At 37.5% G+C, this 15,084-nt stretch overlaps 1 protein-coding gene across 7 annotated transcripts in view; it reads left to right on the top strand.

Annotated features, from left to right (window-relative positions):
* The window catches only part of mid1 (midline 1), a 652,072-nt gene that overhangs the window by 591,974 nt on the left and 45,014 nt on the right, over nt 1-15,084 (top strand). For all 7 annotated transcript variants that reach the window (XM_051926812.1, XM_051926811.1, XM_051926813.1 and 4 more), the window contains 2 exons: nt 795-943; nt 10,384-10,511. In XM_051926812.1, coding sequence (XP_051782772.1) covers nt 795-943; nt 10,384-10,511 — 277 coding nt within the window. The remainder of the gene's footprint in view (nt 1-794; nt 944-10,383; nt 10,512-15,084) is intronic.

Genomic DNA, 15,084 nt, shown 5'->3' with positions numbered 1-15,084 from the left:
AACAGACTGTAGTGATTTGAGGGTTAAATAAGTGGCTTTATAACAAACTAAATGCCCCTTTTGATATTAGAGACACAACACAAATTTTGTCATTCATTTTTTCTATGTATAGTATTTTTTTCCTTAAGGGATAGTATTTTTTCAGTAACACTGGGAAAGTGATGACATATTCATTTTGCAGTTTTTAAGTTTGTTTAAATCTGAGTTTTATGTTTTTTGCTTTGCATTGTTTTGCTTCGCAGCAAAGTTTCAAGATGAAAACTGCTGGAGCAGCATTCAGTTTTTTTATAGAAGTGTATTTTTTTGTCTACCTGTATACTCTGAATGTAGCCACAGAGTGCTTCTATAAGTTTAAGTACAACTATAATACAGTACAATGACAGAAATAATAAAACCATGTATAATTTACATTCATGAACACAAATTACGAGGAACTCAGAGTAAAATGGAGCAATTTCAAATTGATTAACATAAAAATTGGCAATATTAGATTATAATTGAGATATGGCCAATTGACAATGGAGGAAAGGAAAACAAAATCTCCAATCAACAGCATTCCTAAATGCAGCAAGTATCAATGGGATTCAGAGTCAATTTTAACAGACAATATCCCAGTCAAAGTCAGAGTAAGTCGAAGTTATGGGTAGCTAGGCCAACTGGCACCACACTTCATCCTAGAAATTCTACAATATTATAAGTTTGAAACCATTACAGTGTTGTTATATGAGCTTGGCATAGTACATGCACCAGTATATTTTAACTTGGTCTCTTTCTCTCATTTTATTGTTTTTAAGGTGGTAAGGCTGCGGAAATTGGCACAGCAGGTTGCAAACTGCAAGCAGTGTATCGAGAGATCCTCTTCCCTGATCACTCAAGCCGAGCAGACCCTGAAAGAGAGTGATCATGCACGTTTCCTGCAGACAGCCAAAAATATTTCAGAACGGTAATTTACTTTCATGACTCTAAAATAATGACATCTTGTACTCCTTATGTAGAAAAATTTGTCAAAATATGGACAGTAGTTTTTTGTGAAGAACAGATATTTAATAGATGCTTGACCTGTAAAATCTATGGTAATCAAACTCTGATAGAGTTTGTCAAAAAGTTGAATGCTGTGTGTTAAAAGTTGGATGTTCGTGTAATACTAACGTAATGTCTATGACCTGCAATTTATATTCCAGTCAAGTGGATATTATCACAGAAAAGCTTAAATATAGTAAGAATTGTGGAGTATTTTCTCCAGACACAAGAAAGTGGGCAGTTATAAGACTTGCAGTACTTCTTTATTTCCCTTGCTCTGTGCTCCAGTAAATACAAACTATGGTCAATACACTAATAATCCAATTGCCCTTCATTCACTTACCATGTTATTAAATATGGTTTTTTGAAGTTACCAGCCTAGCTTAGATAATCATGTGCTCAACCATATTCATAAGCTATGCACACTGCAGAGATTAGCATCACTATGGTTGTAAGGTGTGATGCTGAGTTGTGTATTTCCTTATTAATGATATACCATCACGGTAATTATTTTTGAGTAACAAAATGATATATTTGTAAACATGGAGTTGAACGTTTAAAGGAAACCTCCTTATTTGTTAAAGGAGCTGTTTTATCTACTAATGAATGAAGGACTGAGTTATAGTAGTCAACAAGACTATCTAGTGCTGATGGAATAGGGGAAGACAGATATCTTTAAGGTTTCTAAAAGAAATGTGATGTTTACAGGTAAGAGGAGGGAGAGGTAATAAGACAGATGTCCCCTATCACTGTTGCTCTTTGCAATCTCCATTGAGCCATTGGCTGTTTACTTTCAAAATGCATCAAAGATAAATAGGATTTTCAGAGAAGGACTTGAACAGAAACTATCACTATATGCAGATGATATGGTACTGTACATATCTGACCCAAAATTTCTATGCTAGCAGCCCTAAAAGCACTAGCAGATTTTCAAAAGTTATCTGAACTCAAAATCAACTTGAATAAAAATGTGCTTTTCCAGTGAACTCTCTAGCACACAATATTTCAATGGACACCTTCCCATGTATCTTAGAAGATCAGTTTAAATATTTATGGGTAAATATCACAAGTAAATGTAAAGCTCTTTTTCAACTAAATTTTTCGGTCTGCATGGAAAAAATTAAACTAACTGTGAATAGATGGTCCGCCCTCCATCTCACATTAGCAGGGAGAAGGAAAACTTTTTTTTCTATTTCAAAGCATCCCCATATACGTTAATAAATCATTTTTTAAGAACTTAGATTCAATCATAACCTAATTTGTTTGGAACATCTGCGCATCCAAAGAGCGACTCTACAATAACCTAATGCAGAAGGGAGCATGGCACTACCCAACTTTCAATTTTATTATTGGGTGGCAAATATACAGGCCAAAAACACCTGGACATCAACACAAATTGATGAACATACACAAGCTTAGTCTGCAATAGAAATAAAATCTTGCCGTACTTCTTTATATTCCCTGCTCTGTGCTCCAGTAAATACAAACTATTGTCAATACACTAATAATCCAATTGCCCTTCATTCATTCAGAATGTGGAACCAATGTAGGAAACATTTTAAGACAGAGAAGCTTTTTTCTGTCTCGCTGCTACATGACAACCACTTTTTTCCACTCCCTGAAACATACACAGTATTTAATGTTTGGAAAATGTCCGGTATTAAAACATTTAGAGACTTGATAATGTCATCATATCTCACGAGCAATTAAACTTCAAATTTAAATTCTTATCAACACAATTTTTCCACTACTTTCAAACTAGAAACTTTGCTAAACAGAACATGCTCAATTTGCCTCGCCTTCCACCTGTTTCTTATACAGAAGAAATACTGATCAGTCTTGAAGACTCAGATAGCATCAATACAGTTTGTAAAAACATGTTTAAGTCCCTTCCTTTCAAAGATCCCAGGGTACAATGGGGTAAGGATCTTTCACTTAATTTTTCAGAAAAGGTGTGGAAGGCAGCCGTGTACAGAATACACTCTAGCTCCATATGCACAAGTACCCATTCATTTGATTTAAAATCTTCTGTTGAACGCATTTAACTCATTTAAAATTATCCAAAATGTATCCAGGGCACTATTCAACCTGTGAACATTGCAATCTAGCTCTAGCCTCACTGGGCCACATGTTTTGGGTGTGCACAGAATTAAGATAATTTTGGACAACAATCTTTGAATGCCTAACAGACAGACTTGGTGTCACAGTCTCTTCTAACCCATTAACAAACCAATCATAATTGCTTTTACCTCACTACTAGCATGTAGACTTATTTTGCTCAACTGGAAGAATTCCACCACACTATTTTTAAGTCAGTGGGTATCTGATGTCCCATACTATTAGAAATTAGAAAAAATTTAATTCTCACTTAGAGGATCTATTCAAGACATTTTTTAAATATGGCATGATCTAATCAATAACACTTTAGAATAACTTCTATATCAGAGAAAAGGATACTATTCCTCTCTTGCAGTTTTAAAAAAATTTCTTTCGTGATTGGCTCACATCTCTAATTTTTGGTGGAGGTTGAATTTTGGTTTGTTAAGTTTGACATGATTGTATGCATTATTATTTGCTTTTAATTAAAATCAATAAATAAAAAAAAAGTTCAGTCAGATCAGATAAGAAAAACACATTTTATTTTTGGGGACCACAGATAACAATAAGCAAGATAGGACCAGTTTTCATTATTAACTTAAGAGTCAGACACTCGAAAAAGACAACGGCCAGTCAATTGGGATTCTTTTGATGTTTAATTCTGATCTAACAACTACTGTGCGCCCTCCTCCATGTCTTGAGCTGCGAGCCTGTGAGAAGTAAACGAATCTGGATGGTGATGCCTCTGTGAGAGACAAAGTCATTTGAATTTTGCCAAATTTCTGTTAAGCATATCACATTCAGAGCCTGGAATCTGTAATGAATTCTGATAACAGCAATGCTTTACCATTAAGAGATCTTGAGTTAAGCAATGCAGTATTAGCTAATTAGGGTTTGCTGTGCACAGATCTATTGCCAGAAGTTATTTTAGCATATTGCAAATTTGGCACATTGACAATCTTATTTTCAAAGCCTTGAATAGGACGCGTATTCCTGAGCAAATGTTGCCGGTGAACTTTTCATTCGCAGCCCGATGGTGGTGACAACCTGACCCACAATGTAAACATTTTGGGCACAGCACAATGCTAGTGTCTTTTAAGACATTCCAGTCTGACACACTTGCTCTGAACAAACTGTTTAATACTGAATGAATGAGTTTATCATGAGAGTATTTCAGTATAGTACTGTATAGATCAGTACTTATCTGATAGTAGCCGAGCACTTTTCAGCAGCACAACACAGCGGAGATGGTGAGACAGGCAGGGTGGGGTGGCGCAAATGAATGGCGATAGCAAAGCAGCAAAAACTCCAGAAGAAAATGCACATGAAAGATAACTACCAGAATTTCCACCCTAAAGCCAGAAGCCATGTGGCTGCAAACATCAGATCACGACTCTGTAATTCCCAGTCAAGCACATACAGAAGAAATCGACAGCAATCCAGCGTATTCATTATAATCAAGGAGACAGAACATCCCCAGCTCCTCGATCTCCAGAGTGCAAAGAAAAAATGTTTGTAGATCAGGCAGGAGTGGGCAATCAAAAGAAAGTCTCATCCAGTGAACCACAGAAGATTCAGTTTTCCCCCGAGGCTGCAAATCTAGTCAAGACAAAGTCCATAAATAAATCAAAATCGATACAATTCGAGTCGATTGCATCCATGAACTGTACATACAAATAAAGCAAGGTTTATGTGAATTTTAAAAAATTCATTAAATTGTTAAAAAGGAAAAATTTTTTGTTAATAGGGAGGAGCGGCAGAAACATGTGTGCGCCAACGTCACCTCACCTGCCACCTGCAGCACCTGGGTCCAAAAAAAAGGATGATCAGTCTTTCCAAGGGCTTAGTGTCCCAATCTCCACCACTCTAAGTTTGTGACCTTTTCTCCATTTTGTTTGGTTCTTGGTCCTTTGACACGGGCTCTGTTTTCTCTGTTTGTTGCTAGGATAATATTATTTTGTGGTTTCTATCTTTTGAATTTAGTTGGTAATGAAGTAATTTTGAAGTTTGTATTTGAAATCATATTTTTTTAATTTTTCATTTCATTTAATATTCTTTAATAAGAATTTTATATGAGTAGGCATTTTTCCTCCCACTAGGTCAATAATCATAACAATTGAGGCCAATAACACTATCCACTGCTATTCACAGAATTCCACACCTGTAGCATTTCCACTCAGAAAGTTCCTGCATACTACAGTTATTTCATTCAGAAGTAATTGAACTATGCTTTCAGTGTTAGGCTGAAGCCTAGTACTAGCCTAGCAGGTCTGGGATGAGCATCTTCTAGACTGGCCAGTGAAGTCCCTGGCCTTATTTGTGGTTCTTTTGGAGGTCTCAACCACCTTTTGCCATGTGTGTGTCTCCAGATCACTGCCCTCAATTATTGACTTCTGATTGTTTTTTATTTCCACTAAGATTAAGAAAGTTATTTTAATTTCCACAGTAGTGGTTAATTGTTCTGTATGGTTGTGAAGCCTTAAGTTCTGACTGGTATACCAGGAAACCTGTGAGGTCAACAGTAGTGCTGTTTTTTCCTAAGTTCTCATATATATGGGCTTCACTTATGCGTCATGCTGTGAATTTTCTTGGCCTTTTCATATATTGGAGTCAAATCACTTCAAGGATGACTTGTTGCATTAGTTTGTCTGTTTTCCTCCCCAACAAGAGTTACTAGTACTATGACTACATGCTTTTACCTTTTTAATGAAGTGGTCCATCCTGTCATGCAAAATACTTGTTGGACATGCCCCTGAAATTTTTGAGCAGCCATGTGCACATGTGAAATTGAGAGTCACTGTTCATCAGAACACTTTTGCTTCAGGTACAATCTTTCTGAGCAAAGAAGTCTCAGTGAATGAGCCGCACGTAAAAAGAACCACATAGTGGTTCATAAAAAGTCTAAAGAATTCTGTGCAGATTGTTATCATTTATATTCTGTTTTAAAGCAGTACATTACAAAGCTTTTCAGGGAAATGTTCATGCACATTATGCATTCACCACCCACAAGATGTATATAATCCAGTATAATTTGGAATGTAAATAGTCCACAATAGCCACAAATCCATTATGTTAGTACTGAAACTTTAAAATAATTAATGTACATAAGTATACACCCATCCACTTAATCCAGTTCAGGGTCATATAATTAATTAACACAAAATGTAATAAAGAAGTGTTAAATGCCAAGTTAAATAATACAGTATGAGATTCCTGAAACATTGTAAACAGGATCCAAATCAAACAGAATGTCCTAAACCAGCTTGAACTGGTGTGCACATGTTCATCATTGAAGCAGTCAGGAAGACTGTGTGTGTGTCTCAGGACCTGAGGTACAATATGTATTACGTACAGTATGTAAATGGATGTGTTCCATATTAATACTCCTTTAATCTGTCCGCCTGTTACATCTGATGTGAAGCTGTCAGAAATGTAACTAACAAGAGGAAAATGATCCTTAAAATAATTTTAAGCAGCGTCAGTTTGTCAGATTGAGGCTTCTGGAAACCGTCAGAACATGGAAAAGGCTACCTCGAAATTCAGATCTTTATCTTTATCCCAAATTAGAAGTCTTTGATTTGACTTCATCTTACTGAAACTCTCATAAGTTACTTTGATTTATTGAGCTCTAAACATCTGAAAGAAAACGTCAGCTGTGCAAAAATAAGTCTGTGGATTCAACTTTCCACAGAAAAACAAAGAAATAAGTAACAGAATCTGAGAAAATATACAGAGTTCTTGCCAAAAACATGATAGGTTGTTTTGGGAAACCAAAGGCGGCCACACAAAATTATAAAATTAAAGATGTTTTTCCTGCATAGATGTGAGTTTTTTTTTGTTCCCATCTCTCAAGTGGTTTATGGACTTTGAAACCAGAAGGAAGCAAGTTCAAATCTCTCTGCTGGCACCATGTGTATAAGAGAACAATTTACATCAGCTGTTTGTAATTGAACTAAATTTTATAAAATTGCAGACATACAACAACTTTTTGTACTAACAACTTTTTTCAAAATTCACTTGTTTTCTTCACTATACCTTTTCCTCAAAGTTTGGACTCAAGGTCCATTTATACCATATTATACTGTACACTCACCAGCCATGTTATTAGGTACACCTGTTCAACTGCTTATTAATGCACATATCTAAAATCACATGGCTACAACTCAATGCATTTCGGCATATAGACATTGACCACCTGTTGACGTTCAAAACGAGCATCAGAATGGGGAAGAAAGGTGATTTAAATGGCTTTGAATGTGACAATGTTGTTGATGCCAGATGGGCTGGTCTGAGTATTTCAGAAACTGCTGTTCTACTGTGATTTTCACACACAGTCTCTAGGGTTTACAGAGAAATGGTCCGAAAGGTAGAAAATATCTAGTGAGCAGCAGTTGTCTGGGCAAAAATGCCTTGTTGATGCCAGAGGTCAGAAGAGAATGGCAGACTGCTTCAAGCTGATAGAAAGGCAACAGTAACTCAAATAAACACTTGTTACACCAAGGTATGCAGAAGAGTATCTACGAATACACAACCTGTCAAACCTTGAAGCAAATGGGTGGCAGCAGCAGGAGACCATGCCGGGTGCCACTCCTATCAGCTAAGAACAAGCAACTGAGGCTAAATTTGCACTGGCTTGCCAAAATTGGACAATAAAAGATTGGAAAAACATTTCCTGGTCTGATGTGTCTCGATTTCTGCTGTGACATTTGGATGGTAGGGTCATAATTTGGCTTCAACAGTTAGTGGTTGTATAATGGGGTGAGAGATATTTTCTTGGCACAGTTTGGGCCCCTTACTACCAATTGAGCATGGTGTAAATGCCACAGCCTACCTGAGTATGATGACCATGTCCATCCCTTTATGACAGCAACGTACCCATCTTCTGACGGTCACTTCCAGGAGGATAACACACCATGTCACAAAGCTCAGATCATCTCACACTGGTTTCTTAAACATAATAATGAGTTCACTATACTCAAATGGCCCCCACAGTTACCAGATCTCAATCCAATAGAGCACTTTTGGGATGTGGAGATTCACATCATGGGAGTGTAGCTGACAAATCTGCAGCAACTGCACTGATGTCATCGTGTCAATATGGACCAAAATCCCTGAGGAATGTTTCCAGCATCTTGCTGAATCAATGCCGCAAAGAATTACAGCAGTTCTAAAGCAAAGGTGGGGGTCCAACCCAGTACTAGCAAGGTGTACATAATAAAGTGGCTGGTGAGTGTAGAGTGCACATTAATTTTTATATGAAGAGACTTTCTGAAATTGGATAATGTAGTCAAAGTTATAAACACATTTAAACAAGGTAGAAATTAAAGTATCTGAACACATGCTATGGGTGACTTTATTAATGTATTTATTTTTGTTACATCACTGTTTACAGAAGTATGAATGGTAGTAAAATTCTTATGTTTTGAACTCCAAACAATAAAGCAATATAAAAAAAAATTCAAAATATATAGCAAAGTCAGTGTAGTATGGTACAAAAAAAAGCTTTGAGTATAGTTTGAACAATAATACTTAGTGTATATTAATAAAAATTAGGTAGTGAAAATAAGAATGATCCAGTAGTACAAGTATGATGTGTGTGTGTATATTATACCAGAGCAGATACTGTGCTAATCCAATGCATAGCAGTCTTAACAACTTGATTGAAGAATCTTTCTCAGAGCCTGCTTGAATGGGACTTGTTAGTTCAATATAACCTCAAAAATGGTGTTAGTTCAAACACTTTGTGGCATGATTGTCAAGGATACATGATCATTTTCTCAGCTCTTTTCAAATTAATAGAGACTACCTGGAGGGAGGAAAGTTTGTCAACATTAATACCCTGCGCTGTTTGTCCTACTTTCTATAATTAAGGGCAGTGCGGTTTCCGTACCAAATGGTAATACCACTGGATTATATGCTTTCAATGGTGCAGCTTTAAAATGACCTGAGGAGTTGGGGGTTTAATACCGAAATTCTTCATTGGCAGTATATGCACATCTGAAGTGGAAAGGGTTGAGTTTTTAGTATTGATAATAATTTACTGCCTCTACAACTCTTTTTTGGAAATACATTAATTGATTTTAATTGGATTGTGTTTTGTATATTTTAAGGTGACCTTTAAGCTCAATAAAAATGAATTTAAAAGAATGAATAGTTGACTCAATCTCATTCCTCAGTTGCTCAGATGAACTGAGATTTAGTAAATGTGGAGGGTGTCGCTTTCATCTGAATTTCTCATTGTGTTCCTGGAACCATTCTGGGGCTTTCCTAATCATGCTGTGTGAAGATGTTTTCTGACAAAAAAAGCCTATTTTGTAGATGGTTACATATCTACCATGAAGGAAGGCAATAATCAATAATCATACTGAGATATGCTTTGTCATTCCAATACCGCTTTTCATGTATCAAGGGACTAATACTTCCACACTGCATTCATTAGCCTGTCATTAAACAGGATGGACTTTTCGACTCTTGAGGTTTTTACTATATCCTTGTCCTCCTATCAAACCAGGTGATGCTTTTCCAAATCTGCTGGTTTCCAATGTTTTTGTTTGATCAACCCACTACAGCCACAACTTCTTTTTTCACTGACAGAAGTAAAACTCATCTATGTCACCGACTGCTGTACAAATCCATGGTAAAATACAGCATACTGCGTTCTGATATGCATGTTTGGGACCATTGTTGTATTCAGCTGAAACTTAACAGACTATAGCCCATGTTTTACACTTCTCAAGTTGTGTCAGCCAGCCAACCACAGGATTCCCCGTGGCCTGATCAATTTGGGGGTGTTTTTTGTGAAACTGTTGTGCATTAAAGTCCAGCAGCATTGCTGTACTAAAATGTTTTTCAGCAATCTGTCTAGACCTGAATACACATGTTCCTCTGTGCCCTCTTGCCTACATCAAATAGGGTTACGTGCAAAAATTTTGTGAGAAAGGCAGTTGTAATTTGTAACAGTGTACTTTTTCATTGTGCAGTCTGTCCTCAGAGTAAATTATTTAATTTACATGATGCACCCATACATTAAAATGCTTTAAGCTGGCCCACTTGCAGTCACTTGCCACAACCAGATCAGTGAATAAATCTGAGCCCACCATTCCCTGCACTCTAATGCTAAATGTTGAACAAAGCAGCAGATCTTTTTTTATAATTCATAAAGTAAATCAATGTAAAAAACTTTGTAAGAAATATCTAAACTGTTTTTAATGCATAATATATATAAGTTTAACTAATAGCTTAATTCTGTAAATTGATTTTTTGCAGGGTTTCTATGGCGACAGCATCTTCACAGGTTTTGATACCAGAAATCAACCTGAATGACACCTTTGACACTTTTGCATTAGACTTTTCACGAGAAAAGAAAATGCTAGAAAGTCTGGATTATCTAACAGGTAACTCATAACATTTTAAGGATACTGAAAAGGATTGAATTTCAAATAAAGATAAACTAGTGAGCAGTGACAAAGTAACTTTCTTTATATTTTTATATGAACAAGTAGGGTATAATCTTTTATACAGTACATTCTTTATTAAGAGATTTCAATTAATATTCTTTTTTAAACATTGTGTTTTTACCTATATATATATATATATATATATATATATATATATATATACATACATACATGGAGTCCTGAATGAGGAACATTACCTGCATTGTGAGGGAGCGTCAGTTACGGCACTATGGCCATGTGGCACGTTTCCCCCAGGGTGATCCAGCTCATAAGATCCTCATTGTTGGGGACCCTAGTGGCTGGACCAGACCAAGGGGTTGCCCACGTAACACCTGGCTGCGGCAGATAGAGGGTCATTTCCGGAGGGTGGGACTGGACCGCGTGTCTGCCTGGGGGGTTGCAAACCGGGATCCCGAGTTGTTTCATCATGTAATGGGTGCGGCAACACACTGTACCAGTGCATGCTCCCCAACTTGACTTGATATATATATATATATATATATATATATAGTCACATTACCAGGACCAGATTTTGGTAACACAGCTAAGCTGGCCACAACCAATTAAAAAAGCAGCATGGTCCTGAATTCAGCTTACCTTTGTATGTGTATGGACACTTGTGGCATGACCAGGAGCCAGTCCGATAGAGATATACTGCACAAGTCCTAAGCAAAGTATCGCCATGTCACTTTGGTTTTTTGCCATGGCAACAAGAGATGCATGAAGTTCGATTTGATGAAGCTTATATGAACACAGAATCAACATACAAGCAGTCAGAATCAGAGGCTAATCGGTAGCTTTAATTTTACTTTTTGTTTACTTGAACTTCTTGGTCTTACAGTATGTTATATATCTTGCATTGTCCATTACAAAACAACAGGTCGTTTGTATCTTCATTTGGCAGTAGACTGGGTAGATATTAATATTCTGAGCATGTTAAGTACATACAAACTTTCTTATGAAGAGTTCTGCTTCAGTGTCTACATTATGACCCCTGAAATGTGAACTCTACCTTCAAATAGGCATTACTACTTCTGGGACTATTTTGCATTTTATTGTGTTAAATTTGTAATCTTAATTTATTTCCTTGGGCTTTTTCCAGAGTTCAATGCAAAAAAAGTCACAATTTCAAAAATTGGAAATTTTTCAGCACCTCCTATATGATTTTTTAAAAATCTTAAAATTGACTTGTTTGATGTGCTCTTTATTTTCTTTAATACAGTAGATCTAAACAACTGGTGTAATCAGTTGCCTTTACACGCCACACCATAATTTAAACATTACTATAGATTTGCTTCACTTTGTTTATCTGTGAAATCTCATTATTGGCTGAAGTAGTTTTTAAGAAGACTACATCTAAAAGACAGTAGACCATTCAAGGTGGCATCCACTTAAAGTGCAAGGCTGGAATCCAAGAGGTGCGTTTCAAGCATGGAGATGGAAACAGCCTCAAGAGGAAAGGACTTCCGCTCCAGTCCTGATCAGAAAGCACTTGGTGAGAGAGGTAGCACAGCAATTGTATTGAAGGCCCATTGAAACAATGAGTATGCTGATTTACTTTAAGTATTACACTTAAACAGACTACAAAGGGCTTATCATCTGTATACAAATATATCCAAAGTCTTATCTGTCCACATACAATCATTGGCATAATACCCAGAAATCTTGTACCATTTTAGATTAACAAAACATTTTATGCGGTCAGTCAACAGGTCACTGCACAGCTTCATACAGCAATTAAAGTCTTTCTTTCGCATCATACAGGATGAGATATAGTACTTTGTACAATGGTGATTACAGGCAGTCCCCGGGTTATGTACGAGACAGGGACTGTAGGTTTGTTCTTAAGTTGAAATTGTTTGTAAGTCAGAACAGGTACATTATTTTAATAAATGCTATTGTTGACCGACTCTAACCAAGTGCTCTGCCAATGAATGATGGAGTCTCACCTCTCTCTGACTTTTTTATTATTTATACTTTATTATCCATGGTGATGTATTTTCTCTTCTTTAGTGTATCACCAGCACTTGCATCAGATTTGTGTTTCAGAGACATTGTTGAAGGGTGAAGACAAAAGGTTAAGATGAGCTCTTCTGTACAGAACTGTACACGCTATCACAGCAGGCAGGCTGCCCTCGTCAGCACGTCTGGTGTACTGAACGAGAGACAACTTCCTGCTATGTATGAAACAGTACAAGCAGGCTTGCTATTGAGAATGAATGGGGGCAGGGAGGGGCAGTTCACCACTCGCACACCACACAATCACCTCCACCTGCATATAGTATACTGCCTGCAGCGTCAGCCCACCGAGACCAAACAGGGTGTGGCCAAAGGCGGGTAGTGAATTGCCCACCACCGCCCCCATTCAACAGGCAGCCACCCGAGGCACACTACAGTGCTGCCCCCCGCCGCCCCATTCACCCTCAATGGCCTCCGTTCAGCCACAACTGGGTCACCACTTGCAGCATCACCAGCCACCCACCGAGAGCGAATGGGGCAGTCATTCGAGGGACACTGCAAGGCTGTGTGGTGGGCGGGCAGAGAACTGTCTCCCTCCGCCCCATCAAGCCTCCGTCCAGCACATGAGTGCTTGCCGCGCACCCAGCCACCCACTGAGAATGAATGGGGTGCGGCCCCCACCGCCCCATTCATCAACCGGAGCCTCCCGAGGGACACTACACTGTGCAAGCAACGAAACCGCCACCCTCCAGCCACCGCTTGCAGTGTTCCCAGACCAGAGATGATGGAGCGGCAGTTACTGAGGAGCCTACATCGCGTCTCCCAGACAGATGAAGGAACAGCTTCAGCTGTGGCCCCATTCGTAAATCGTATGTCAGATGTCCGTAACTCGGGACTACCTGTATTAGTGAATCAATCAATATGTTTCAATCAAATTCCTCAAGTCCCACCATAACTTTAGATAGACATAACGTGTCCCCATTGAACAAAAATGCTATAGACGAGCTCAAGTTTGCACACAAATGGTAGATTTACTGGTAAAATGGACAGATAGGGATTGACAAAGAAAAAAGGCAAATTTAACAAATCAAAACAAAGTAATCATTCTTCTACTGGGTCCACATTCCAGGTTTTACTCTGTCTCCCAGGTGGAGTGGCTTCTCTACTTTCCCAAAAGCCACACTGAACTATAATTAAACTAGCTGTAATGCTAGAAATAGTACTTACAAACTATAAAATTACTGTTTTGACCTGCTCTTTATTGATACTCAGCTTACAGTGAAATATTACATACAGTTCTAAGGCCATATAAACACAGATGTGACAGAAATTGAAAAGCTTAGCAATACCTGACAGGAAACATGCTGAAGCAGTGGTTAGTTAGGATTGCTGCCCTGCGGCAATATCACACTGGGTCCAGATCCCTGTCTGGATGATATTGTGTGTGTCAGTAGAGTCTACACATTTTCACTCTCTTCCACATGTGCTCTCTCCATGCGCTTCTGATTTTCCCCCAATTTAAAAACTTTCAGATTAAGTGGATTGGGGGCTCTAAATTGGCATAGTTTATGTGAGTAAGGTTCTCTGTATTTAGTGCAGGATGTTATGAATCTAAGGTTTTATCTTTCTGAACTCTGGTTTGCTTCACTTTTTCAGCTGTTATTTTTGCTGTTTATCAGTTTTAGCATTGTTCAGGTTCTTCTGCCATAAGAAAAGGGCAGAAAAAAAAACTAAAAGCCAAAAGAAAATGCTAGGAGCTTAAACAAGCCCACCTGCTTTTTTAACCACAAGCACCCCTGCTACAAAAAACTAGCTGAAACGAATGGAGAGATGGACAAACTCAAAAGATAACAACACTAAGGACAAAATGAGTAGAGCTACACGCAGGCATCAAAACCAGACAGAAAAATGTAAATTGTAAAAAAAAAATTAAAAAATGACATACTACAATAAGCCCAAACTAAAATATGTGCCATTCAAATGCATGATTTTCGTGCACTGTAATCAGATACATTTCTTGTTAAACTTTATAGCCTTTATTTATGGCTGATGCCAAGGTTTTTATCTTTAGAAATACAGAAAATATTTGTACATATGTCAGTATGGTAACATATTTTAAATAATATCAAATATACTGTTAGAAAAGCATTTTTAGAAGCAAGTGAACTATCCGTACATACCCACCATTCAGCTCAGCTAAAGCTGGGAACAGATTAATTTTCTTTTTAGCACAGTACTATCAAATTTATTTCACTTTGTGATTATAGGGTGCGGTGTCTTCTAAATTCCCTTTAATGTAAAATAATTGGAGATCTAATTAGTCAAATTAATTAATTATTTTGACACTTGAAACCTGACTGTAATAAAAGGAGACATCTTATTATACTTCCTGTACTTCATCAGTTACTTTGCACACTAAGGTTAACAACTACTGGAAAACTAAAATATTGGTCAAGATTTGTAAAACCTGGGTTGTACTGGCCTTCTAAAAGTAGGTTGATACTATAATTAGATACTCTAGACCAGTCTTGGAGCTGTTCCTGTATTTTGG

This window comes from Erpetoichthys calabaricus, chromosome 4 (assembly GCF_900747795.2).
Source record: "Erpetoichthys calabaricus chromosome 4, fErpCal1.3, whole genome shotgun sequence".
Lineage (NCBI taxonomy): Eukaryota > Metazoa > Chordata > Cladistia > Polypteriformes > Polypteridae > Erpetoichthys > Erpetoichthys calabaricus.
Note: the sequence above shows the minus strand (reverse complement) of the source record. Positions and strands in the feature narration are given on the sequence as shown.